General features: G+C 52.9%; 1 protein-coding gene across 2 annotated transcripts; it reads right to left on the bottom strand.

Annotated features, from left to right (window-relative positions):
- Positions 1–212: 212 nt before the first annotated feature.
- GPR156 (G protein-coupled receptor 156) lies at positions 213–24,351 on the bottom strand. 2 transcript variants are annotated; one of them, XM_077174261.1, is made up of 11 exons: positions 24,195–24,351; positions 16,069–16,215; positions 15,816–15,960; positions 13,087–13,223; positions 10,742–10,877; positions 9,773–9,883; positions 8,605–8,730; positions 8,085–8,180; positions 5,132–5,368; positions 2,835–2,993; positions 213–2,283 (listed from the first exon to the last, which is right to left on the bottom strand). In XM_077174261.1, exons 3-11 carry the CDS (start codon positions 15,918–15,920, stop codon positions 1,096–1,098), a joined length of 2,295 nt encoding a protein of 764 aa, XP_077030376.1. In that variant the 5' UTR covers positions 15,921–15,960; positions 16,069–16,215; positions 24,195–24,351; the 3' UTR covers positions 213–1,095. The 2 variants fall into 2 exon arrangements, with proteins under 2 accessions (XP_077030376.1, XP_054484166.2); XM_054628191.2 differs by having other exon boundaries at positions 15,816–15,957.
- Between the last annotated feature and the right edge of the window lie 865 nt (positions 24,352–25,216).

Here is a 25,216-nt window from a genome sequence, read left to right as displayed (position 1 = left end):
CTTTGTTCAAAACCAGCTCTGGATTCCTCTGACACCTGCTTTTTTAATCAAGCCCTTCTCCAGAAGGTTTATATTGCACTGGGCATCAGGTCTCAGCATCCTGAACTCCTGTGGAAGCAATGATAAGCTCAAACGCCATGATAAATATCCCAAAAAGGCACACACACTGGATTTACTGTTCTTGATGTTTCTAAAATAAAAACCAGAGCATATTAATTTAAACAAACCTTATTCCAGACTATATCATCCATACAAAGACAGACAGAAGGGCACAAGATCCAGAAATCAAGGTAAAAAAAGAACCTCCTTTTCAGATCCTCCTTTACAATGGCTAGCTTGTCTTTCCCTTCAGCTCTGACCTGAGTCTCACCTACAACGATGCACCTGAAGAACACAAAATGCAAAGATACCTCCAAAAACATCACCTTTGGACTTCATTTTCTCGTTCAGATGCTACAAAAAAAAACAACCACCAAAACCCAAAAGTTTGCTGTGCACTTCCCATTCCAAAGTCCTTGTTTTGCTGGGAAGCAGCACACCCCAGGTGCGTGGCAGCCTGCAATTGCTTCTGGCATCTGTCACCCATCCCCAGCTGAGGCTGACGCCAGTGGGATGCTCTGCCTGGGCAGCCTCAGGGCAAGGAGTCCTCTATCAGTCCATATGGAGAGGTGTGCAAGAAGCCATGGTTGTTTCTGAGGCAGGATGCTGCTCCCTGCCAGAGCAAATCACACAGGTCTCAGAGAGAAAGCTCTCTGAGGAGATAAGGTTTGGCTCTCACAGACCCCCAGCCCCAGTTCCTCCACTGCTGGCACCAGGATGGACAGAACTGCTGCTACCTGTGGGACACAGGCTGCTGCCCAGAGTAGCCAGGACAAGGCCACCGCTACCTCCCTGAGTGCTGCCAAGCCCCTCTCAGCCAAACTCAGGCTGCAGGCTGACCAGGCTGGGGCTGACACTGCAGATCAGAATGGGGCAAATCCCCACATTCCAGAACAAGGCACATTTCCCAGAGGGATGTGTGGCTTCAGCATTGCAGAGAACACGCAGTGTTGTGGGGGTGGGAAGGCACTTGCCTTTGGGACAGGGGTGCTCCAGTCACACAAAAGTGGGTTTCAGATCCTCTTTGAAATTCACCACAGGCTGGGGCCCGCCGTGGTGCTCTGTCTGGCGATCCTCACAGTCACTGGGCTCTGTGTCCGTGTCCGTGCTGCTGCTGTCCAGGGAGCCACGAGGGCTCTGGAAGCAAACCTCGCAGCAGGGTCGGTGGCAGCCATGAAACATCTCCTCAGAGCTGCTGCTGCTGCTAGAGTCAGAGTCTGGGTAATAGTACAGCGAGCGCAGGGAGGGCTCCGCGGGGCCCCTCGGCCTGCCCTGCCGCCGCCGCCGCTCCTGCGGGATGCACGGTGAGGCGCCCTGGGACTCCCTGGGCCATCCCAGCCGCCCCTCTGGCTGGAGGCTGGCCTCCCTCGGGATGGCTGCAGGGGATGGTGCTGGGCCATGAAGGAGCCCTCTGCCAGCCATGTCCCCTCCCTTTCCCAGGGAGTTTTGTGCTGACTCCCCACGGCCCCAGCTGCCCACCTCCTTCACCCTGCAGCTGGCACGAGGGGATACGTGTCCAGGGAAGCGTGTGGAGGCAGGGGGCAATGGGATCCTCCGTTGATGCCTTGCCAGGTAGGGGCTGAGGGATGTGTGGATGCCTGGGTAGCACTCCTGGCCCACCTGTGTTTCTCCCTGCTCGCCTGAGGTGCCCCAGTTGCCAAGTGGGGGTCCTGCAGATAAGGCTGGGCTGTGGTTTTTGCCATCCAGGCTTAACTCTTGCAAGATTTCCCACAGCTTCTCGCTGTTTACATAGCTGATTTTGGGGGATGACTCCCAGGCTACACCAGCTGAGTTGTCCTGGCCTAGCAGCTGCTCTGAAGGCTGCTCCTGCACTGCAGGTGTCCCACACTCCTGGAGATCTTTCAGGCCACGTTCAATGCTGTCCCCTCCATTAAAAAGCAGCACCTGAGGGCAAACAGGCTCCTGGGTTGCATCTTTCTGGAGAGCCTGAGCATTGCTGCCAGGAGGTGATGAACCCGGCAAGCAGGGGGGCTGCCACCCATCCCTCCCTGGATCCGGGGGGCAGCAGTCCCCTGGTGCATCCCCAGGCTGCCCTGAGCTCCAGGTGCAGGGAGCTGCTGGCAGCACACGGGGGTCGCAGCCGCTCTCCGCAGACATCAGCCTCATCAGCTTCTCCTTGGCGCTGCTCACTTGCTCCTGCAGGCTTTCGATCACGGCGTTTTTCTGTGTCAAACAAATAAGCCTGTCAAGTGTGGGGCAGGCAGGGAGGAGGAAAACGCTGCCAATCTGGAAGCAGGCACTGCCAGAAAACAAATCACCCCTCTTTGCATGGCAAGAGCCACACCAGCAGCATGTGTGACCTCAGCCTCCCCTGCAGCCCCCCCAGACGTGTGTGTGGGAAGGGGCTCACTGGGCAGGCAGCTCTTCAGGCTGGGGTGTTCCTGCCCAGTGCAGGGGATGGAGCAGGAGCCTGGGGGCTTTTCTGAGACAGAGCATCTCCCCTCTAAATTAACCATGTTTGACAAGGCTGTGGGAACCAGGCTCTCTTGTGCTCCTCCCTACAGAATTCTTTTAAGCCCTCCAAATTATGCCTAAATTGTGGTGCTTTGGAGTGTGACAAAACAAAGCAGCTCTTCCCCTCAGGAAGGAAGAGGGTGGTGAGGGATCACCAGTGTGGACAGGGGTGTAAAAAAGGGCTTCCCACCCTGCAAAGCCTTCAGCCCACAAAAGGGAAGGAGGGAAGCTGGAGGAGGGGGGCTGGCAGAGCCCCATACCTCGGTGAGAAGCCGCTTCATAGAGTTTTTCTCCCCTATGAGCTGGTAGAGCTGCTCCTCGCTGTACACTGAGCGGCAGCTCCTGCTCGGGCTGGTGAAATATTTTGCCATGTGGCTCATGGTTTGGCTTTCCTCTTCAAAGGCTTTCCACTGCTTGAGCTGGGGAGTAGAAGAGGGTGTTATCCACAGAGCCCCCGGCCGACACAGCGGGAGGCAGGCACAGCTCAAGCGCGAAGGAGACAAAGGGATGGAGAGGGGGAGACAAAGGCAGGGTGGAGCAGAGACAGCCAGCCAGAGATGGCTGGGCGAGGGGCTGCAGTGTCACTTGGAGCCTCCCACCCATCTGAGCCCTACCCTGTTCTGGCTCCAGCTTTTAATGCAGGAGAGGGTCAGTGCCTGGCTGCACTGAGACTGCTGAGCACACTGTAAAAGCCCCCTCCCTCTTCTCCCCACTCCCTGACTCCATGACAGACAAAGACAGTGTCATGCCTGCCCCGTTATCCCTGAATCACTGGTGACAAGCTGAAAACCAGCAATTTTTAGTATCTATTTTCTCATCTAGTGTCTGCCTGGAAGCCTTGTGCAGCTCAGCTCCAGCTGTTTATCGATCTCAGATGAGCTATAGAAAAGCAAGCCCATTAGGAAAAACAAGGTAATGAATTAAAGGATCCAAGTTAAATAAAATGTTCAAGGGCCCCAGGCTCCCAAAGAAAAATGGTACAGGCTGAGTGAAAGTACAGCTCATCAGCTTCTCTACCCTCAGTCCGAGAGACCTGGTGCTCCAGCAGGCCTGGAGCTCACCAGAGGAGGTTTAGATCCTTGCTCCCAAAGGCTGCTCTGCAGTTACACTGCCTCAAGAGGCAGGAGGGGACCTCTGGAAATCATCCCAAGTGCCCTGCTCAAGCAATGTCAGAGGGAGCAGCCTGCTCATGACTGTCCAACTGGGCCTTGAGTATCTCCAAGGATGGAGACTCCACAACCTCTCTGGGCATTCTGCTCCAGTGCTTTACAACTTTCACAGAAAAAACTCCAGCCTTTTCCTCATGTTTAAATAGAATTTCCTGTGTTTCAGTTTGTGCCCATTGTCCCCTGTCCTGTCAGTGGATACCACTGAGAAGAGCGTCGCTCCCCCTTCCCTATTCCACCCCCATCGATATTTATATACATTGCTGAGATCCCCTGAGCCCTCCCTTGCACAGATGTGCTTTCCTCAGCTTCACCTCTTCCTCCCTTTCTCACCTCATGTCCTTGAGCCCAAACATCCCTCCAAACATTCAACTAAGTAAATAACTGCTTCCCTTCCCTGTAACAATGGGAGCATTATTCCCACTAACGTGGTGGCCAGGCACACCAGGCTGCTCCTGGAGGACACAGGAAGCAGAAGTGCTTCGGCTCACCACAAAAGGCTTCCTTTAAACACCTCCTCCTCCTCCCTGCTTGTGGCAAAGCCCAGCTTCCTTCTCCAAAAGTGCAGAGGAGGACAGCCTCCCCTGGGGACCACCAGCAGCAGCGAAGTCTCTGAGAGTGGCTGGGCCATCTGGATGGTCTGTGCCCGGTTCCATCGCTGCCAGTGGCAGGAGCTCCTGGTGCAAGCGGACACGTGAGGCATGAGGGAAGGACAACTGCACAAAGGACACGTCCCACCACCTGCATGGAGCAGGAGGAGGAGGCCAGTGGCTGCCTCGCCTCATGTGTGCTGTCTGCGTGGCTGTCACCTGGGGCACGTTCCTGCAGGAGGGTTTCTGAGCAGCAGTGCTGCACTCCTTGGAGACTTTCCAGGACATGAAGGGGACAAGGAACAAGAAAGCTAGACATGGACATTTTAGAAGGGCACAGTGATAGGACAAAGGAGAATGCCTTTAAACTGAAAAGAGAGTAATTTAGATTAGATACAAGGAAGAAATTCTTCACTATGATAGTGGTGAGACCCTGGATCAGGCTTGCCCAGGGAAGTTGTGGATAGCCCAATCCCTGGAAACATTTAAGGTCAGTCTGAATGGCACTATGAGCAGCCTGGTCTGATGGAAGCTTCCTGGGGTGTTGGAACCAGACGATCTTTAGGTCCCTTCCAATACAAACAATTCTGTGATTCTTTGAGACTCAGGGAACTTGCTTGGGGAAGCAGAACCACCAGGGTGGGGTGGGGTGGGGGTTGGAGAACAAGCTGTGCAGGTGAGTCCAAGCATTTGGGGAGAAAAAGCAGGAAAGTGAGTGCATTGATGCCCACGGCTGCTGTTGTTAAACTCCCAAAACGTGCCTATTTCCAGCCAAGTGACAGGACAGAGGTAGCAGCATACCTGTGGGACAAAGATGAAGCAGTTGATGGTGGTTGTACACACAAAGATGCCTCCAGAGGTAAAACCAAACAGCAGATTGTGCCAAGTACGGAAGAAACGGTGAACTAAGCAGATGGTACCAGCAGCCAGGAAAACCAGGTTGACCCCGACGATGAGTGTCAGGGACTGGTTCACTGGAGAGGAGCTGACGTTGTCGGTCAGACCGGCCAAGTAGGTCCCGTACAGCAGGAGGATACTCTGGAAACAGAAAAAAGAGGTTTCCAGAGTGTGGAAAATTACAGCCCGATGGTGTCAAGCCCCATGTCGCACCAAGCCCGGTGAGCTCAGATCGCGCTCAGCGCAATCCTAATTAATGCTCTTTGATCTGTAATGCAGACCTGCAGCGTGCGGCGGTGACGCCGCAGCAAACGCCCGGCACGCTGCTGCAGGCCAGCAGTGGGGCTGGGAACACAGGGCAGCAGTGAGGGCACTGGTGGGCACGGGGGGTCCCAACCAAAGGGTGCGAAGAGCCAAGAGTCACAGGTCAGCAGGTGCTGCCACAGAGCAGGGGATGGCTGGGAGAAATTGTGAAAACCACCCCTTGAGCAGCCTGGAGCAGGAGAAGCAAAGGCAGACAGAGAGGAAGCAGAGGTTCCTGCAGGGATGCAGCAGTGTGTGCCATCAAGGAGCAATAGCATACCTCTGAAGGAGCAGGAAAGATATCCAGAAGGAATTCAAAAAAGAAGGCAAAGAGATATGGAGGTTTAGACTGGAGGAAAAAGGATGTACTTGGTGCCTCTTTAAATAGCAATAATCCAGGAAACTACCAGGTGCAATTCTTTTCCCTTCCCTTGGCTGTTTCCTGACTCCAGCAGCAGGGAAGGGCACTACAGAAGTGCCTCTACAGAGGCTCTCCCTCCCCCCGAGTAGAGCAGTTGTTTCAGTGAAGGCTGTCTCACCATCCTCCCCGTCAAGGGTCTCATGCATGCATTTTGCCAGTGTGCTCAGGATAAAACTGCCCAGCAGGATAAGCATCTCCTTCCCTAGGTGACACTAGCAGGAAACAAATATTTTTTGCCTGCCTCCATAAAGCTGAGCATGGTTTGCCTTCAGGATCATTTGGAAATACCATCTAACAAAGTCCCAGCTCCTGCAAGGACCTGGAATACAGGGAATGTGACCTACATTATTCCTGTGCTACCCAGTAAGTGTCAGCCTTTTACTAAGAGTCATTGTTATTTGGGCATCAAGAAGTGCTTTGTGACACGAGATGCAGATGGTTTTTAAACCCTTCTGAACCCCTCTGTGCTGTGCCTTGGTTGGTGACTGTGATGGCCACTGCCAGGGTTAAGGCCTGGAGGGACACAAGCAAGGGACATTCATGTCCAGATCTCTGGTGAGACTCCGAACTTCAAAGCAGCAGAAGTCTCAGGGTGGGGCTGTAAGAGTGAAACCTGCCTTGCTGGGAACTGGGCCAGTGCCTGACCCTGCTCTGTGGAATTTGCACTGGATCATAACTGTGTCCACCATGGGGCACCTCCAAACAGCCCAAAGGGAAGGCAACCCCTAATCCCTGAGCAGGAAAAAACCAGCACCAAAGTCCCATTTAAATTCATACAGTCTATCTGGGACACAGACAACAGCGCTGCCATCTCCTAAACTAGGACTCTCAGTGGCTTGTTTGTTTGTTTGTTTTAAACTTGAGCAGAGGACTTTGCTTCTAATTCCAGGCATGTCCTTGGCAAGTAATTTCTGTTCATTGCTCTGTGCCAGTAAAACCAGGATAATACACTGAGTGTCTTCCCAAAGGGCTGAGCACATTAATGCTGTGGATGCTAAGAAGTGCAATGTATGCAGAGATAAACCCTACACTCACATTAGTGTAAATCCAGACTAACTCCAGAGAAATCACCAAGGAAATACTCCACGACCCCAGTAAGTAGGAAGGAACAGGGCCAGATTCAACACAACATTAAAAAGATTACCTGGAACTGATTATGGGGATGTTTTATTTCCAAAAGGATTTTGTAAGGGCTGTAGGCAGAGGCATTACCTCTCTAAACCCTTACACAAACTGCAGACAAAATCAGAGGTGGAGACACAGCACTGAAAGCCCAGGTAATGCCTACATTACCTAACAGCGGAGGACTTGTAAGGACTTTGAAATTAAGTGTAGAAGGACTTGGCTGTGTCGTGAGGTCCCTTTCTGCTCTTCTTCCTATGATTCTGGGTAGATGGTCAGTGAGTATTACATTACAGTGAATCACAAAGAAAGTGCCTGTGCTGCATGCAGAGATTAAGCCATTCCCAAAAAAAGGCTGTGATCTCACAAGCTTCATCAACATCAGCTTTCTGAAATGTGTCCAGCCTCTGCCATACCAGAGACACATGAGACCACAGATAATTACAGTGATAATTATACCAACATAGTTACATCAGTATAACTAACCCTGCTGAAAGAAGACTGGCCATGTGCAGAGATTCACCAGTGAAAGTGCACCTCAGAGGTATAATTAACCCGATAAGCATCCTGCAGAGGTGGGGACCAAGCACTCGTCATCAGCACCTCCTTGGTTTGAAGTCACAGGACACAGGGACTGAGCCACCTTGGCAGTGGCCATTCATTGGAGTCTTTAGGGAAGGAGTGTTGACATAAGACCAGGAAGATGTTGAGTTTCAAGAAGCAAGATGAAGCTAGGGGCATGCCAGGAGAGATCTTGAGAGACTGTATGTGCACAGTGTACATAGAGGAGATGGTGAAGCAAGGAGAAAGCAGCTAGCAGGGCTTTCACCCTTCCCAAGATGGGAAGGGTTGGAAATAGGAAGGCTTATGAGATGAACAGGAGTAGCTGGGATCTGCAATGGGCATGTAGTTTGGGAGGGCAGCAAAATGACAAATGCTGCGAAACAGTTTAGGCTGAAAGACAGGGAGGAGGTGAGATACAATGCAAGAAGCACTCAAGAGGTTACATACCTTAAAGCCTAAAATGAGAACGAGCCAAAGATCGGAATAGAGCGATGCACAGGACTGCACCCGGCTCACGGAGCACGTCATGCCTTTCTCTGTGGCCTACAAGGCAAAGCAAAGGCACACGTGAAGGCTGGCACAGACCAATGGGAAGAAGCTGGTCTCTCTAAACTTCTGAAAGGAGAGGCCAAAGCTGGTGCTACCAGGGGCAAAGTCTTAAACGAGAAGATTTTGGCCTTCTGCTGCCTCCAGGGCTGGTTAAATATTTCTCTAAAGCAGATGCCTTGGAGCCCTCCTGCGCCATGCAGGTGATCTGCACAGACCTGGAAATTTTGCAGTGGACTCTCGCCTCTGTAATAGACCAGACATAAACCAAATCCAGAGTGCCCAGAAGGTTTTCTGCTTCGTTTTTCTTTCTGTTGTTTCTCAAAGACCACCTCCAAATGCCTGGCCACCCACTAACTCTGTTCACAGAGCTCAGATAGGGCACAGCAAAACCCCACCCCGCCCCTCCCCATTCTTTTACCCGCAGTGAGACGCTGAGGCTTCGGAAGCACTGGACTGGGTCAGAGAACACCCAGGTCAAGAGCAAGACAGTGTCTGCCAGCACCAGCGCTGCCACCATGGCCAACAACTGCAGGTCTTTGATAATCTGCAAACATACAAGAAGCAAAAGTTACTATGGGGAAGGAATGGACACCAATGACCTCCATCCCCCTTGGGTCCCTTTCTGTTGTTTCTTTCAAGTGACACGTCTATCCTACTACTTTGCCCAGAGAGGTGTCCAGCACCGACATTTGAGTTGGCCACAAGATCTCTGTCTTCAACTCCCAAATTCTTGGAGACCTAATCAGGCTTGAGATCAGGTATAAACCCTGCCTGATGGTGTGGATAGCAGATAAATGCTATGACAGAAAACAGTTCTTCCAAAACAAGACTATCATCCCTTATGACCATATCACCAGCGGAGACAGAAAGGGCAGACAAAAGCACCTGGTAGGAGCACCATTCTGCAAATTTAACACAGATCCCAGTGTGAAACAGGAGTCCTTGCTGATACCCAGTTCCCCTGCAAATCCTCTTGTCCCATCTTTCATCTGAGACCTACTTTTTTCACTGCTGGAAAGTGACCACTGAAAGTTGTGAGTGCACTTTTATGTGCACAAATTTTCCATTTCCCTCCCAGTTTCTGAATCCCCATCCTTAAGTGCTGCAGAGGAGAGCCCAGTACTCCCTTCCTGCCTTAAAGAGCAGAATGGATCCATCTGGGGATGGCCCTAGATCAGATGCTTTTGAGGACACCTGGTTTATTTTCATCCCACAAAAACAGCTGATTGTTTTTGTGGGATGAAAATAGACCTGAACACAAACATTGGTGTGTAGTGTAACAAAAGCATGTGCACAATGTAAAATGAGAACATTGCTTGGTGATGGGGTTGGGACTCCACTGGGGAAGAGGCAGCCTGGCAGGGCACCCACATTCCTGTAGAGTGGAAAAGCTCCTGCCTCACTGTGCAGGAATAAATAAAGGGCCCATGCCCAGCCAGGTGTGAAACCAGACCTTTGATTGTGGCATCCATCCCTGTCATGTGCCAGTTCCATCTGCTATCCCACACTGGTTTGGGACTTGCTGGTGTTTGCCCTCCATGGAAAGTCTGTCCTCCCCCTTCCCGCCTCAGCTGCTGGGTACTCACCACCCTCTTGTCGGGCACCCGCTGGGTGAACACCTTGTAGAGCCGCCAGCTCTTCCCCAGGACAGGCCCGAACACCAGCGAGGTCCCCACGCACAGCAGGCACAGCCTCACCTGCAGGGGTCAGAGCAAGGGGGCTGAAAGGGCTCACAGGGACACCACACACCCTCCCAGCCTGGGCTGCAGCAAGGATGGCCAAAGAAGACAGCAGAAGAAAGAAGTCTTCTGACTTCTGGAGGGTGATACCAGATACTAGAAAGCTGTCTACAAGGTGAAATAAATTCAAAGGCAAATACTCCTCTGTAGGCATGCCTGCTGCCTACCTTTCTCTGCCTACCTAGAGACTCTCATTGGAAGGGCAGGCAGGGAGAGACAGGCAGCTTGTGAGCAGCAGGGGCACAGAAAGTCCCAGCACCCATAAATCACTTGCTGGCACCTCTTAATTATCCACAGCCCAGTGGCTGAGCAGGATGCAGGGTGTGCTCCATCCCACTCTCCCACATGGGTGCATGCCCAGTCCTCAGTCTGGCAGGGTGGCTGCCTCAGGCCAGGACATGGGGGTTCATCACACAGGTGAGTGTTCTGATGAAGATCTTCTCTGCAGCCAAAAAACTCACCTAGAGCACCTGTACTGTGTCAGGCAGTGATGGCTGTGTGGAGGATCCCATCTCCCTTTGTGGTCCCCTCTGCCTGCTGCACTTCTACAAGCCCAGCAGCCTGCCTGCCTGCAGGACCTGTCCCCCAGGGACCTCAGTGCAGATGTGGTTTGCAAACCAGCAAAGGCCCCATTCAGACAGAAAGTGTCTGGCTGCCTTTTGTGTATGTGAAAGCCACAGCCCAGCTGAGCAACGTGGTGGTGACAGGCTGTGGCTGGGACAGAGCATGTACAGGTGACAGCTGGCTGGGAGAGAGCACGTACAAACAGGTCTGTACATGTGTCAAGGGGCCCATCCCAGCCAAACCCCTGCTCACCTGAATTAGCTTTTCCATTGAGTCTCCAGATGGCAGGCTCTGCTCCTGAATCCCAAAGAGGTAAGCACTTGTGTAAGTCAAGCCACTGCCCAGCAGGGTCACAATGTTGAGATTGGGGCTGGACATCTTCACAATCCTCGAGGAAACAAAGCAGGGGATTTGGTGACAGTTACTGAGCGTCATGACCTGGCAGCACTGGGGTGAGGTCCCCTTACAGGGATGATGACGGTCATAAGGAATGCTGACACACTGTCCACCCCCAGCCTGTGCTGTTCACCACTGCCCCAAAAACTCAGCCATTACTCCATGGTCCCACCCTCTCCCTTTTCTTGCTGGAGTGCTTCACAATCCTTCAAGTATTCATTTAGCCCTATGCCAACACTTCTGCTGCAGAGGGACAGAGGTAGAAAACCACACCAACACAGCCCAGGGTGACAGTCCCCAGCAGTAAGCTTTAGGTGCAAGAGCTACGTGTGCTTCCAGGAACAGGCCCTTCCCACTGCTCCTTCCTCTGAGGAGGTATCTCCACACTCAGCACAGGAAGCTGCCAGCAATGTTCAGGTTACAGTCTCCCCTCTGTAATTTCACCTCATCACTCATAATCCTGTAACTGTATTCAGGGAGGGGAGAATCAACCCACTAATCTCTTATGACCTGTCACCCTGCCCCAGCCAGCCTACTGAGTGAAAGCTGCACCTCCTGCCACCCTTCTCAATAGCTCTGCCCCTTTGACCTGCTGCCAAGTCATTACTTTTCTCTCTCCTTGAGCTTCTTCCTGGCTTGCTGTCTTGCAGTCACAAAGCCTGGGGTTCAACTTGTCTCTCTCCCTCCCTGCCTTCCTCACCATGTCTCAGCCCTTGGAGAAAGATATTCACCAGCTCATGCTGTCAGCTGCAGCTGAGAAAGGTCTCCTCTGCCCTCCTAGGTTCAGGAGGAGACCAGTATTTATTTACCGCAGAGCAAATAAATAACACATATTCATTACAGCACGTTCTGAGAACATAAATTCAAGTGGCCACTGAACTCACCACCACTCAGTAAATGAAGTGCTTCAGACTGGGGTGCAGTTGGGATGCAGGTCATGCAGCTGCTGCAGTGCAGCAGGCACAGGACTCTCAACACAAACCCTTATGGGCAGGACCCTCCTGACTGCACTGTGGTTGTCAGGAGCATTAAGGAATTTAAATTCCTTAAAGCCACCAGAGAAGTCCAACAACATCAGTGCAGGCAGCACTCAGATGTACACCTCTGTGTGAAACAATGGCACATGGAGAGCAAAGGCTTCGCTGGGTGAAGCCTGGGAGAGGGATGTATCCCTGGAGGAGGAAGCAACTGAAATACTAAGGGGCCAATGAGGCTGAGGAGAAGGTGGCAAAGAGGCAGCAGGGACATCCAGAATTGCTGAGGAAGGGTCAGCACTGGCTGAGACAGGTTGAGCTATGAGGAACTGTTGAGCCTTCTGCTGGATTTATGCTGCCTTCAGGGGAGAAGGACTTTTTATCTCCTCTGTGCAGACTGAACAGCACCAAAAAAAGTGTCTAAACTTCACCACCAGCTTCTCTCAGTAATGGAGATCATGTTCTCCACCAATACGAGCAACCACCAAGAGCAAAAAGGGTTATCAATATCTTCAAAATATGAGTGGCCCAACAGCAGGGAGGACATGGCTCACTGTGGGGAGTATGCTGGTCTTGCTGTGGGGCTGTGCTGCTCAGAGCGATGCTCTCAAGCATGTGGAGCAGAGTTGAGCTCTCCTTTTACCAACTCCTGTTGATGGCTTTATTGAGTAGCACCTGGATGAGACCATACAGCACTGTCTGTGCCAGAAGGCACCCATAGAGTCATAGAGCCATTAAGTTTGGAAAAGACCTCCAAGACCATCAAGTGCAACCTTTGACCAAACACCACTGTGAGAACTAAACCACAGCACTACGTTCCACATCCAGTCTTGAACACTTCCAGAGATGGTTATTCCACCACCTCCCTGGGTAGACTGTTCCAATGCTTGACAATCTTTTTGGTGAAAAAATTATTGCTGGTGCCCAACCTGAACCTCCTCTGATGCATTTCCTGGGGCCATTTCCTTTCATCCTGTCTACAGCTCCCTGCCTTGGGAAGGAAAGGAACAGTCCAAACAGGACTGTCTCCACCAGTGATCAAAGCTCTGTGTGATGGAAGAAGGTGCAACATCCCTGGCACTGCCCTTTCTTGCCCTGTGCTGCTCCTTCAGGCTTACACCCTCCTGATCCTTGGCTGGTCATCAGCTCAGAGCATGCTCCTGAAAGAGCCTGACTCTGCTACTCCAGCTCAGGGGAAACCTCCCAGGAGAAGAGGGATGCCCTTACCTGTTTTTCCTGAAGCGAATAGTGAAGATGAAAAAGAAGAGTGCTAGCAGGACTCCTCCAGTCAGGAATGTCCACACAACTCCCAGGAGACCAGCAGAGAAGGATGGGGAGCTCTTCATACTGCGGTCAAACGATGTCTGCAGGAAGCAAAAGGGATAAGGAAGAAGAGGACATTGCTGGGGCTCTTAGCAAAGAGGGTCCCTACTCCAGCATGATCCCTCCCACAGTTATCCTGCTCAGCCAGAACGCACAGCTCCCAGTAAGGAGACACTCTGGCCCAGACCAAGTCCTGCAGGTACAGCTACTGAGATGTGTGTGGACAGGACATGTGCTCTGTCACTTGCTGAGTGTTCAGGAGGACACGGCAGTCCAGGAGCACTCTTCTTATGCCAACTAGCCAAATCCATAATGAAGCTGTACAAGTGATTCATAAATCTCAGGCAGCCCTGACTCTGAAACACAGGAACATGGACACTGGTTCCCCACTGTCCTCTGGAAACAAATCTTTGGAGGAAGGCCCCATGGTGCCCCAGTTCGTATCACGCTTCTTTAGATGCTTCTTGGCTCACCCGCTTACCCTTCCCTGCAGCAGACAACTGATCAGCTGGAGGACGTGCCTGGGAGCCAGCAGCAGGGCTGCCAGTCGGTGCAGGAGCACAGCACAGGGAGTGTGACAGCGTTTTTCAGAGGTGGTGACACACTGAGCTGGAATCCACCCGTCTCCCAGCCAGATGGAAACTAACTTGGTCCCAGGCAGGCATCAGCTGGGAACTGGCTTTGGAGGGACACTCCCAAAGTGGGTATGATGGAGGCACCTCTCTCCTTACACACAAACCTCCTTATAGGTTTAAATCTCCATTTAAAATAATCTCTGCTATCTCCTTATTAACATAAAACGGATAAAATGATCCCATGTGAAACAAGAAACCTACTTCCGCTGCTGATCTAAAATGCTCCAGCATTTTTAACAGTGTGTGCATGTGTGGATTACCAACTTTTTCTCCCTTAAAAAAAGCATCACTTCAATAAAAGTGCTGGCACATCCCCTTTAAGGGGGGAGGGAGGAGAATGGGGTTTGAGTTGGGATCACACACCTCCTCACTAACTTCTCTGGCGCTGAGTCCTCTAATTTCTATTGCAGAAGAACTTTTCTGGACAGTTGACACTGCCCCAAACTCCCAATTTTTACTTCAAGGTCTGAGCTGTTTCTGCTTCCAACCTTGCTAGAAATAAATCTTCAAGCAGAAGAAAGGCATTTGTTTAGAGCCAATGCCTCATGTCCCTCTTCCCCAGCCAGGCTTCATCTCCTCTGGGCGAGCAAGAACAACGCACAGCTTGCAGAATTAAAGCCACCACATAATTCTTGACAAAAAAACGTGTCACTGCCACACGAGCACAGCTGATCTGCAGGCTCCTGGCAGCTCACATGCTGGTGCCACACTGATCACAGGGCAACTGGGAAAGGCAAACCCCTGCCTGGGAGAGACATCCAGCTGAGAGCTGCTGCTGGGATACAGCTGCATGCACATCTCAGCCTTGCTTTGCAGCAGTGTGGAGGGATCCCTGGGGGGGATCCTCATCTCCCTCCTGAAAACTGCTTCCCCCCTCCTCTTCCCTCTTGCTATTCCCTGGGGAGTCTTTTGCCTCTCTGGGAAATGAAGACCACACCAGATGGTGAAGATGGTCAGCCACGTCAGTGCCCTGCTTACACCAGGACTCTCTGTGTGAAAACCCCATCATTCGGCCCAGATGAGGTCTGGAGCTGACAGGGCTGGTGCAAGGCTGTAATGCCATTCTATTTCTGTGTCCTGCCTGCTCGAGCCCAAGGGTAACACCTGGCTTTTGCCACTGAGGTGAGCAGGGCAAACTCAACATCCTGGGGCTTCTGCACTTCACTCCCAGATGTACCCACTAACAAAATCTTTTCACCTCTGGCTGCTGTCAAAAGTATTGCTGCACCCTATTCCCAGCAACCACCTAGGGATCAGAAACACCCCTATGATCTCCGCTTTTTCTCTCCCACACACCCTCCCACCTGACTGCTGTTTCCCTGGATGTTGATGCTACTTGAAGTTGATGGAGCGCTTTGCTGGCTGCTGAGCGCAGTAAATCCTGGTCCTGGCAGGGGGAATATTAATTGTAAGCCGGCTGCCAGAGCCAGAGGAGCCAAGCAGCTTACAGTCTTTTAATTAAAGGCCCATGGTCGTGCAGGACGTGATGGAGAGCCGAGTGGGCCAAGCCTCACTGCTCCATGCAGCAGCCCCACGTGGTGCCAGCTGCAACTGAGTGCATCCCAGTGTCATTTCTACCCCTGCCTTACTGGTGGAGGGGGAAAGTACCACTTATTACAGAGGATGACTTTTAATTAAATCCTGCTCTACTCATATTTGAAAAGCACTTTGAAGTTAGAGGGGACAGGAAAGGTCAAGGGGAGATGGGGCCATCACAGGCCAATCCTGAGCAGCTGGCTGACACATGGGAGGGCTGCTTAACATGACTTGGCTGTCATGGATGCTTTCTCCCCTTTGGATAACTGCTGGGTGTCACCTAGACTGGTGTGTCTTGTCTTTCTATCAACCAGGTGACAGTGTGCTGCCTTCAGCTGGACTGGGATTGCTTGGCAGCTGCACCCTCCTCTTCATCCCTCCCCCAAATCTGCTTCTGCAGAGCAAACCTCATTCCCCAGAGCACTCCTCTGCACCCGTACATCCCACTGTATCCATACATACCACTGTCACAGTGCAGAGCTCCTGCAGGGCCCGCTGCTGCTGCTCCTGGCTGCCAAAGCTGGAGCTGCCATCGCAGAGCTCAGAGCAGTTGAATCCCGGCTCCATAGCACATCCTCAGCCGTCATCCAGCCGTACCTTTGCCCTGCTGGGAGGATGAGCATTGCCTTTCTCCAGTGAGAAGACAACTTTGGCGCACACCACATCCCCCCTGTCAGCAGAGGAGGGTCTGTGGACAGTCTGGGGCTGAGCTTACCCAAAGTGGACGTTGGATGCACGTCCAGAGCCAGGACAGGGAGTGCCCCCTGCCAGCGTCCCTTGGGTGTCCTCCGCAGCAAGGAGAGTCAGCTCAGGAGCAGGGCTCCCACAGAGCACGGCGGCACCCCCAGCACTGTACACCAACCTGCAAAACAACACCTGTGGAGGGTCACAGTGGCCCCCAGCCCCTATATCCCAGCTGGGAGCTGAAATGAGGTGCTGTGCTAGTCCAAGAAGGAGCCATGGCACAGCACCCTGAACACCTGCATCTTTCCTTTGCCAATGCATTTTCCTGCACTTTCAGGGTCAATTTCAGGAGCAATTTCAGGGTCATTTTGCAAGTACCCTCCTTGTGCTGGCAGTGACATGCTGGTTTCTTCCAGCAGAGAACCAGCCAGTGAAGACAACAACAAACAGTGACAAGTGCTGCCATCGCTTACCAGGACCTACACCCAGGCCTGGGTGAGCAGAGGGGAAGGTGCTTGAACGCTGTGTTTTGGCTGACTTGGCCCGAGATGCAGCCTGGCTACCTGCAGAGCTGGCTGTTTATTAAGGAGATGGAGAAGCCTGACACCTCTGTGCTCTCCCTCCCTCCCGGTGCTCTGGCTGCCAGGTTTTGTCCCTGCCTGCTCCTGCTCCCTTTGCACCACCTTTGCCTCTGTTTCCCCTTTCATTTCTCTTTTTGGTGTGGATTTTAATAGGCCTCATTACCATTTTAGACATGAGGTCATACTTATCCTCAAGCATCCTTACTCAATTACCATTGTCACCAGGTTTAATTAGCTTCCAGCACACGACCATAAGCGAGTCTCCTGTCGTTAGCAGCTGGGGAGGAGGCACAACAGCTCGCTCCCTACTTGCTCCTAACAACAGGTGGGAGGAAAAAATTATCTCTATCAAGCTCCTCGGTGCTGCTCCCTGGCTGAGCATCCCCTGTACCTGGCCAACCTTCCCTGTTGCTGCTCCTGACATTTTGATGCCCTCTCCTCCCAAGTCCTTTCTTTGGAAAAACTCCTGTCATTATGTGAGCAAAGAAAGAGTAAATTAAAAAGAAGCACTGTCACCAGGACCTGGTGTGAAACTTGGTGTTTGTCACGGGGTATCATCAGGATTCAAATGCCAGAAAAGCTACAGGTGTTGTTCTCAGTTCGAGTGTAGACTGATTTTTCAGCTTCAGAGCAGTTGTTTACAAGTCCCAGCCCAAGCACATCAAGCTAAGTGGGCTACTTGTCCAAAATTAGCAGACCCACCTCTGAAGCAATAACCCCAGCTCTCCTGCTGGCAGAAGCCTTCAGGTACTGCAGGTCCTGGCACCGTCCTGCCCCTGACAGAACTTCCCCTAGCATGAGATCAGCTCGCTGTGTCCTACAACCACAGTATCACACATCAGCCAGACTGAAGATTTTACACACGTGGTGTGTAAAGACATGCTTTTCAAGAGTGCTGAAGCCACCCAGCTCCATCAAGCCTCCTTCTCTCTAGCTTATGGCAAATCATGGTGGTGTTTCCCCTCTGCAGCAGGCTCATCCTCTGGGAGTTTTCATGCCCTCCATAGCTCAGGCTGAGTGACTGGACAAGAGCCATGGGTGCAGGAGATATCCAGCTGCTGCACTGAATGCCAGGATTGCTACAATGCTGGAAGTGCAGTGGAGAGGAGGAGAGAGGCTCCAGCTGAGCAATTCAGAGACCAATGGACTGTGTGGAGATGGGGGTAGGAAAGGGGCACTGAACCTCTGATGCTGAGAAAACCTGAAGGTGAGCACTGCCCAGCCTCCAAGGGGCTCAGCTCCTCCCCATGCCCTGGTGGGTTTACAGACAAAATCCCCTATAACTCCTTGTAACCTTCTGCCATGTCAGAGGGGGAACACACCTGGCAGGTGGACCACTACCAAGGCTGGCATGAGGCCAGCAGGCACAGCCTTCCTGTGGCTCACCAACTGAGGTGTTACCACAAGGAGCACCAGCTGAGCCCTCATCCACCCAGGAGCCCACCCCTTGGAGGAGGGCAGAAGCCCCTTGGGGTCTCCCCAGCCCCCATCCCTGCATTCTGCAAACGGCTCCCACACAAAGTTGATAACAAGCCGGGGCTAATTAGTGTTCATTAGTATGCAACAAAGCAAGCACCAGTGCAGTTGTCACTGAAACGCAACAGGCATTTCCAGCCCAGCTCCTGCCTCTTGTGAGAGCTGGCAGGAATGCTTCTCTGTAGCCTGGAGAGGATCCAAGGGGACCAGCACTTTGGAGGGGTCACTGACCTCAGGGTGAGGCTGGGCAATGGTTGTCAGGACAGACAACAACACAGGTAAAACCCTACATCCTTAAAATGAAAGGGTCTGTTGAGAACAGAGACTTGTGGGGTTGGGTTTTTGGGGGGTGTTTTTAAGACTTAAAATGCCAACAAATTCTGATAGATCACTTCCAGAGCAGAATCACAGAATGGCTTGGGTCAGAAGGGACCCCAGAGCTCTGCTTGCCTTGCTCTGCCTTTGCTGCCCTTGGTCCCTGTGGCCCTGCACCTGCTGACTGTCTGGGACATGGTGCAGTGTTTGGCCACAGAGGAGCACCAGCTTGCACACAGACATGATCCAAAAAGACAAAAGTCAACAGGAAACAGGTGACTGGACCACATGAAAAATATTAGCACCATCATCTTCTCAGATAAAAGGGAAGCATTGACTGCTAGAAACAGTATTTGGATAAAAGCAATTTGTGGTCACCTCAATGGTTGGATCTCCAGGCCTGGAAAACCTGTTTCCTTAGATCTGTCAAGACCCAGGAATACTTAGCATAAAATCATTTAGGTTGGAAAAGAGCTCTTAGATCATCAAGTCCAACAATTAACCCAGCACTGCCAACCCCTCCACTAAACTATATCCTTAAGCACGGTATCTACGTATTTGTTTAACACTTCAAGGGACAGACACAGAATCATAGAATCACTAAGGTTGGAAAACACCTCAAAAAACACTGAGTCCAGTATCTAACAATGCTTAGTAACTGTAGACTAACACATAAATAGCCCTCAAAATAGATGCAGTTGATGTCATCTAAATGCACATCTTGACTCTCAGTTTCTTCCCTTTCAAAACATTTCTTTTGGGAAAAAAACAGAGGGAAAAAAACCTTTAAAGAAGATGAAAAATTGGTGCAACATGTATAGACCCAGAGCAGGCAGAATGAACTTTTCACCCCAACAGGTTCATTTTGATGTAGTGTTGAAAGAGAGGCTTCTTCCCAAGGGTGACATCGCTGCTCGGCGAATCAAAAGGTGCAAAACCAAAGATGTCAAATCACAGACAACAGAACAATCACATTCAGAAATGTGCCAGTCTTCATGGGCTCTGCAATCCTGTGCGGTCACACCAGCCCTGACAGCGAAATGGTACATGCACACCTCTGCAGGGAGCACATCTGGAGAAACATCTGCTGAGAAGAACTTTTGGGAAGGCGGCTGTGTGGCCAGAGGCAGGGAAGAACAACAGGGGAGAAGGAGCAATGTGCAAAGGGCAGAGCCACTCCTGCTGCCTCAGGAGGGGAGCAGAGACCTCGGCTCACCCACGATGGGTCTGTGCTGCTGCTGCCAGTCCTGATGGGACATGGAGCTCTGCTGGTGTGGAGCAGCCAGGACTGACAGGACACCGGCTGCACAGTGGGAAATCAGCTGGATAACTGTTCCGGCAACGTGAACACCACAGGATGGGGTTTTGCAATTCAAAGTCTGGTGCTTCCAAGACAGCTCCTGCTTTTTCCTTCTGCTCTTCTTGCCCAACAAGATCCCTTCTAGTCTGGCCTGAGAAACCTGCAATATTGCCATCCCCAAGGTGATCAAAAAAGTCACAAGCCAGATTTACTGCAACACCTCCCGCAATCAAGCTATTTAAAAACTGTGAGTTAAAACACACAGCATATCTGAAGATTATTTTTAATTTATATTTAAAACTTTGGCACCTACACTTTCATGCTTTTCCCTGCAAACACAAAAGGAAAAAGAAAGAAAACCAAGAGACTCATAACATCATCCTAAAACCTGGGTTACAAAGGCTCAATCCCCAGGAACACTGGGGAATTACAAAGCTGTCACCCTTCTTCTCAGGGTCTGTGCTCATGCTTCATTCTGCTCCCGTCCCTGGGATTTCCAGAGTCACTTCCAGGCCCTTCAGATATCTTCATGCCTCAAGATAGACAGCAAGCTCAGTGAGGATAACCACCAGGAGCTGCAGGACCCTCTGCACACAAAGAAGGGAGATGCAGGACAAGGTGCTTCTGACTCTGCGTGCATGGGGAGCTCGCTGTGTGACTGAAACCTGAAATTTTGTGTTGACTGAAGCTAGGTGAGATTTTCAAGCCTCCTATCATTTTGGAAAGAATGAAGGCAATAACTTCTGAATGTTGATTTTACTGCTTGTCTGTCCACTGTAGCTCCCTCACCTTGGGAGGATGGCATGAGGTTGGCACATTTAGCTCTAACTCTGGACTTTTTAACCTTTTAAGTGCAGGCTGAATACCCACCTGGCTTTTTTCAGTTTTTTGGTTTACATTTTGGATTAAAGAAGCCTCCATGCACAAAAAGAAAAAAAAAAAAAAACAAAAAAAACACATTACTTTTTTTGAACCACCACACAGTCCTGCAAGGAGCTGACTCACACTTCTCCCACTAAGGAGCTGATAAGGCTTTTAACTCTCTAACCATAATTGCTATACAATGACAGGCATGTGAGAAACAGAGACAGAATAGATTGGAGATGTTCAAAGGAAGGAAAATTAGGAGGGAATACCAAGAAGCATAGGGAGCACGCCACAGATGAGGCCAGTAAGCCCAGAGCTGATGGGGAGGTAAACCAAATCCTTGGAGCTGCCAAGGAGCAACTTGAAGATCTGAGCCCTCCCTCGTGTCCAGCTGCAGCAGCTGCTGAGCAGCACATGGATGAAATGAGCAGAAACCTCCAGGTTTCTGCCTCCCCAAAGTGGATGGGAGTCCAGGGATGGGGCCCCCACTGCCCCTCGTGCTGAGCTCATCCCTGCTTGGCCAGGTGGCCTGGCAGGCTCCTCGCAGAGAGCCAGACGACAGCAGAAACAGCCAGAAAAGTCCTTCCAGCCAAATCTTAGTGACACCACGGTACCCCCAGGTGGAAGCTCACCTTCCTGCTGCCAGTGAGGGAGGCAGTGGGATCTCTGCTGCCAGGCAGCAGCCTCACCACTTGGGGCCAAGGAGGGCACAGCTGCCTCCCCCAGAAATGGGCAGGGGGCACACCCCAAGCACCCCTCTGAGAAGGAAGGAGAAGTGCTGCTCCCTTGCCCAAGCTTCTGCCCACAGCAGCTGTGCTGCATGGACAGGAAGGACACACAGAGGCTTTTCACCGCTTTGGGAAAAATCCTGCATTTTCTTCACTCCATTTCATTTATAAGTGGGAGACCACACCTGTAGGTGATGTTCTGCCTCCATGGGACAACCCCCCTGCTCATTCCCAAGCCCTGAGTGGAAGGTCTCCATCTCAAGTGGTGGGCATGTGGCAGATGACCTGGAAGTGGGATGGCAGGGGCTACCTGTCCAGAAACACACAGCCAATTTCATGCTGCACTGCACCTTCACCACAAAGAGGCAGAAGTGGCCAGGGCTGGCTACAGGGCCAAACTGCATGGCCACCATGCCCCATGCCCCCAGAAACACAGCTCTTGCCTGCCTGCCACACTGCCAGGCACAGCCAAAGAGAAGCAATGTTGGAGGAGTGCAAATATCCCCAAGCATGCACTTCACAATTTGCCCTGGAAGCTGCTGCAGGCAAACCATGAGTCCCCCAGTCCGCCAGGCTGGTCAATCCTGAATCCCTGTCACGGATCACACCCATATCCCTGCCCCAGAGAGGCTGGCACCTTGTCACAGGACAAGGAGGCTGCAGGACTCCACTGTGGCTGTGTGACACTCACACTTTTCCACCAGGACGCTGATTCAAGGCACTGTGACTGTGCAGCCAGGTCTCAGGGCTCTGTGCCCATTCCTGATGCTTCTGTTGCCTTTATACCTGCTCTCATCCATCCACTTGCCTCAGAAACCTGCCTTTTCCCAGGCCATTCCCATCAATTGCAGCTACCTTCTCCTTTGGGCATGTGCCCCACTATGCTGCTCTGAGGCACAGCTCAGCCCCAAGCACTGCTGCTGGAGGCTCCAACATCCCTCCCTTCCCTCCACAGCTCCCTCTGCCTCCGGGGTGTTAGCACCAGCCTAACAAACGGGAACATGCTAAACAGCCTTACAGGAAGGTGTAGCCTGCGATTTTTTTCTGTCTTAACTGTACCGCCTTTAGAGAGCCACCATGAATAAGAGGTAAAAAAGCCTGATGATTTTGAATTTTGATTTACAAGGGAGATCTACCTTGTGGTTGAGGTGTGTATGACTTAATTAAAAGCAGAAGCTCACTCCCACTGAAGCTGTTTGCTGCCGAGCTATCAAATGCAGAGGAGGAAGAGACCTCAGAAGGAATATTTCCATTAAGTTATGTTTCACATTAAGCATATGCCTTCAAGAGCTCTCCCTTTCCAAAGCTGGCAGAAAGCTGCAGCTGCTCCTTCATGCAATCAGACACCATCCCCTCACAGCACCACACACCTGTGTTTTCACAAACAGGGCTAGGATGGCCAGGCTGCAAAGCCACACAGCCCCAAGCACGGGGACAGCTTCTAGCCCTAACAAGGTCAACAGGTTTTTTTCTCTATTTTACTTTTTTTTTTCTTTGAAATCTGGCAGGATTTTGGAAATCAAGTGACACATTTAGTCCTTAAAGAGGCAGGAAAACACAGCACTACAGCTCTTTCACCTTACCCCTGATGACCAAGCAGCAGGGAATATTTTCCCCTAGGAGACAGACTTGACTTACGGCTCTGAAAGCCAGAGATGTCCACGGCTCCTCTGGCTCCCCTCCCGGGCACCACAGGCTGCCAAACTGCACCCAGTGCTGCCCTGCTCAGGCTTCTGGTCTCCTTGCTGGGCAAAACAAGCCCCCCACCAAGGGCCAGGGCCACATCAAGGTTTCCACGAGGTCTGCCAGCCCGGCTCCCTGCAGACAGCAGTGAGGCTTGCTCAGGGGGGAGAGGGGCAGCTCCGAGACTGGAGGCACAACCAAACCCATGCGGAAAGCGCTGCTTGTAAACTGTGTGAGCACAGGGTCTGCAGTGAGAGCAGAGTAGTGCCCCGGCAGCAGGTGGGTGAGGGGATGTGGCAGCTCCGCCAAGGCTGCATTGGAAATGCCAGCTGCAACTCAACACTGGCAGCTCCCGGTTACCGGGATCTGGTTCCCTTGGCCTCCTCCCGCCCCTCTGAGGATGCAGAGCACCCGTGGGGGAGCGGAAAATCCAGCTCCGGGTCCACGAGCCACCCGTCTCTGAGAGGTGACCAAGTCCCTGGGAGTTGTATCATGCTCAACTCTGGCAGCCAAGGAGAAGCAAACAAGCTGGGTCCTGAGTGTTTCCTGGGAGGGGGTCTCACCTCTTAGCAGCACTGTGAATCCAGGGCACAGGGTCCCTCTCTCTCCCTCTCCACCCAGCAGGTTGCTGCCCTGTGGAGTTGATTGCAACTTTTCTTCCCCCTATTTTGAACTCCAAGAGGCGCACAGCTCACCCAGGTAATAGCAGTTTGGTTAGCACAAATTGACCTAGCGCTGCAGCTTTACATCTTTGCACCCTGCAAGGCAGCCCTTTCCCATCGCCAGGTGCTGCCAGGTTCCCGCTCCTACAGGCGCCTCCCGGGGGCTGCTTGGAACCTTTGGGACGGTATTTTCTAGGGAGCTACCAGACACCGTCCCCAGCCCACCCCGTTTCGAGCTCAGGGACGCACTCCGAGCACAGGCGAAGGGCGAACGAGGAGTTCAGCATCCCCCAGAATCGTTCCCGAGCACGGCTCCGTGCCGCAGGGCGGGAGCGCTCGGGGGCTGCCGGCCCATCCCCGGCCCCGCCGTGCTGGGCTCCGGCCGGCTGTGGGCAAAGGGGCACAAAGGGCAGCAAACCCACCAAAGCAGGAAAGCAACTCGGGAGGTAACCTGGGCGCCCTGTCTCATCCATCCCGCTCGCAGCCCCAGCCATGGCTGCCGGCCCCTGTCTCCCCGCACCGCGCCCGGCGGAGCCCCGACCCACCTGTGGGGACAGCACCCGTACCCGGGGTGCCAACCTGCGGATACCTGTGGATACCTGCTGGAGCCTGGCAGGAGCGGCGCGCCCGGCCCGGAGCAGCCCCGCAGCCGCGGCGGGACGCGGAGCTCGGCCCCTCAGCGCCCCTCAGCGCCCGGCTCCGCCCGGCCCGGCCCGGCCCGGCCCGGCGGGGGCGGGCGGCGGGAGGGGCCCGGGCGGCCGCGCTCCTCCCGCCGTGGCGGCCGCGCCGGCCCCGCTCCCGTCTGACCCGGGACAAAACTTCTCGGCAGCGGGGAAAAAGCCCGGGAGCCGGGGCTGTCCCGGCAGGGCTGGACCCCGTTTCACGCCGGCGGCTCCTCCAGTCGAGAGCGGCATCGAGCCCTCCCCAGAACACCCCGGAGCCGGGAGAGCGGCCCCCGGCACAGCCCCGGCTGACCTGTTCCTGCCGCAGCCCGTTCGCCCGCGCTCCTCTCCGGGCCCTGTCCCGGGATGCGCCCGGCTGGGAACGGGCCGCCTCGCTCGGGTGCTCCCGGCAGCTGAGGCAGCACAAAGCCCCACGCCTGTGGCAAAACCGGCCCGAGAAGGTGAGTAAAGGCGAGGGCGGCCAACCTCGTGCTCTGTGACCTGCTTGTGCCGCCCCATGGCTAGTGGTAGCCAGCGTGACTACTGCAGTAAGTATGTTTATGTGAGCGGCGCTCGGTGTCCTGCGGACAGACCCACCGCCACTGACAGCACCCCCGCGCTGACCGTCCCCTGTCTTGCCTCCCACGGTCCTGCAGCTCGCTCGCATCAACTTTGTGCTCGCTCTTCTCAAGACACCCACTCCATTTTACTGGAGTTTTCCCCCAACTCTGAAAGCCAAAAGCTCTGCTCCAGCTCTATAGTTTTTCTCCCAGCCTGCAGCCAAGTGCCAGGTGCTGCTGGAAAGGCTGTTTGCAGACAGGTGTAAGGCCGTGCAGGTTTTCTCTCTTTACACCGTTCTGTTTACCTCATTTACCCAGCTCCGCTAGGCCTTGGTGTGACCTGTG

Source organism: Agelaius phoeniceus, chromosome 2, assembly GCF_051311805.1.
Source record: "Agelaius phoeniceus isolate bAgePho1 chromosome 2, bAgePho1.hap1, whole genome shotgun sequence".
NCBI classification, from domain to species: domain Eukaryota; kingdom Metazoa; phylum Chordata; class Aves; order Passeriformes; family Icteridae; genus Agelaius; species Agelaius phoeniceus.
Note: the sequence above shows the minus strand (reverse complement) of the source record. Positions and strands in the feature narration are given on the sequence as shown.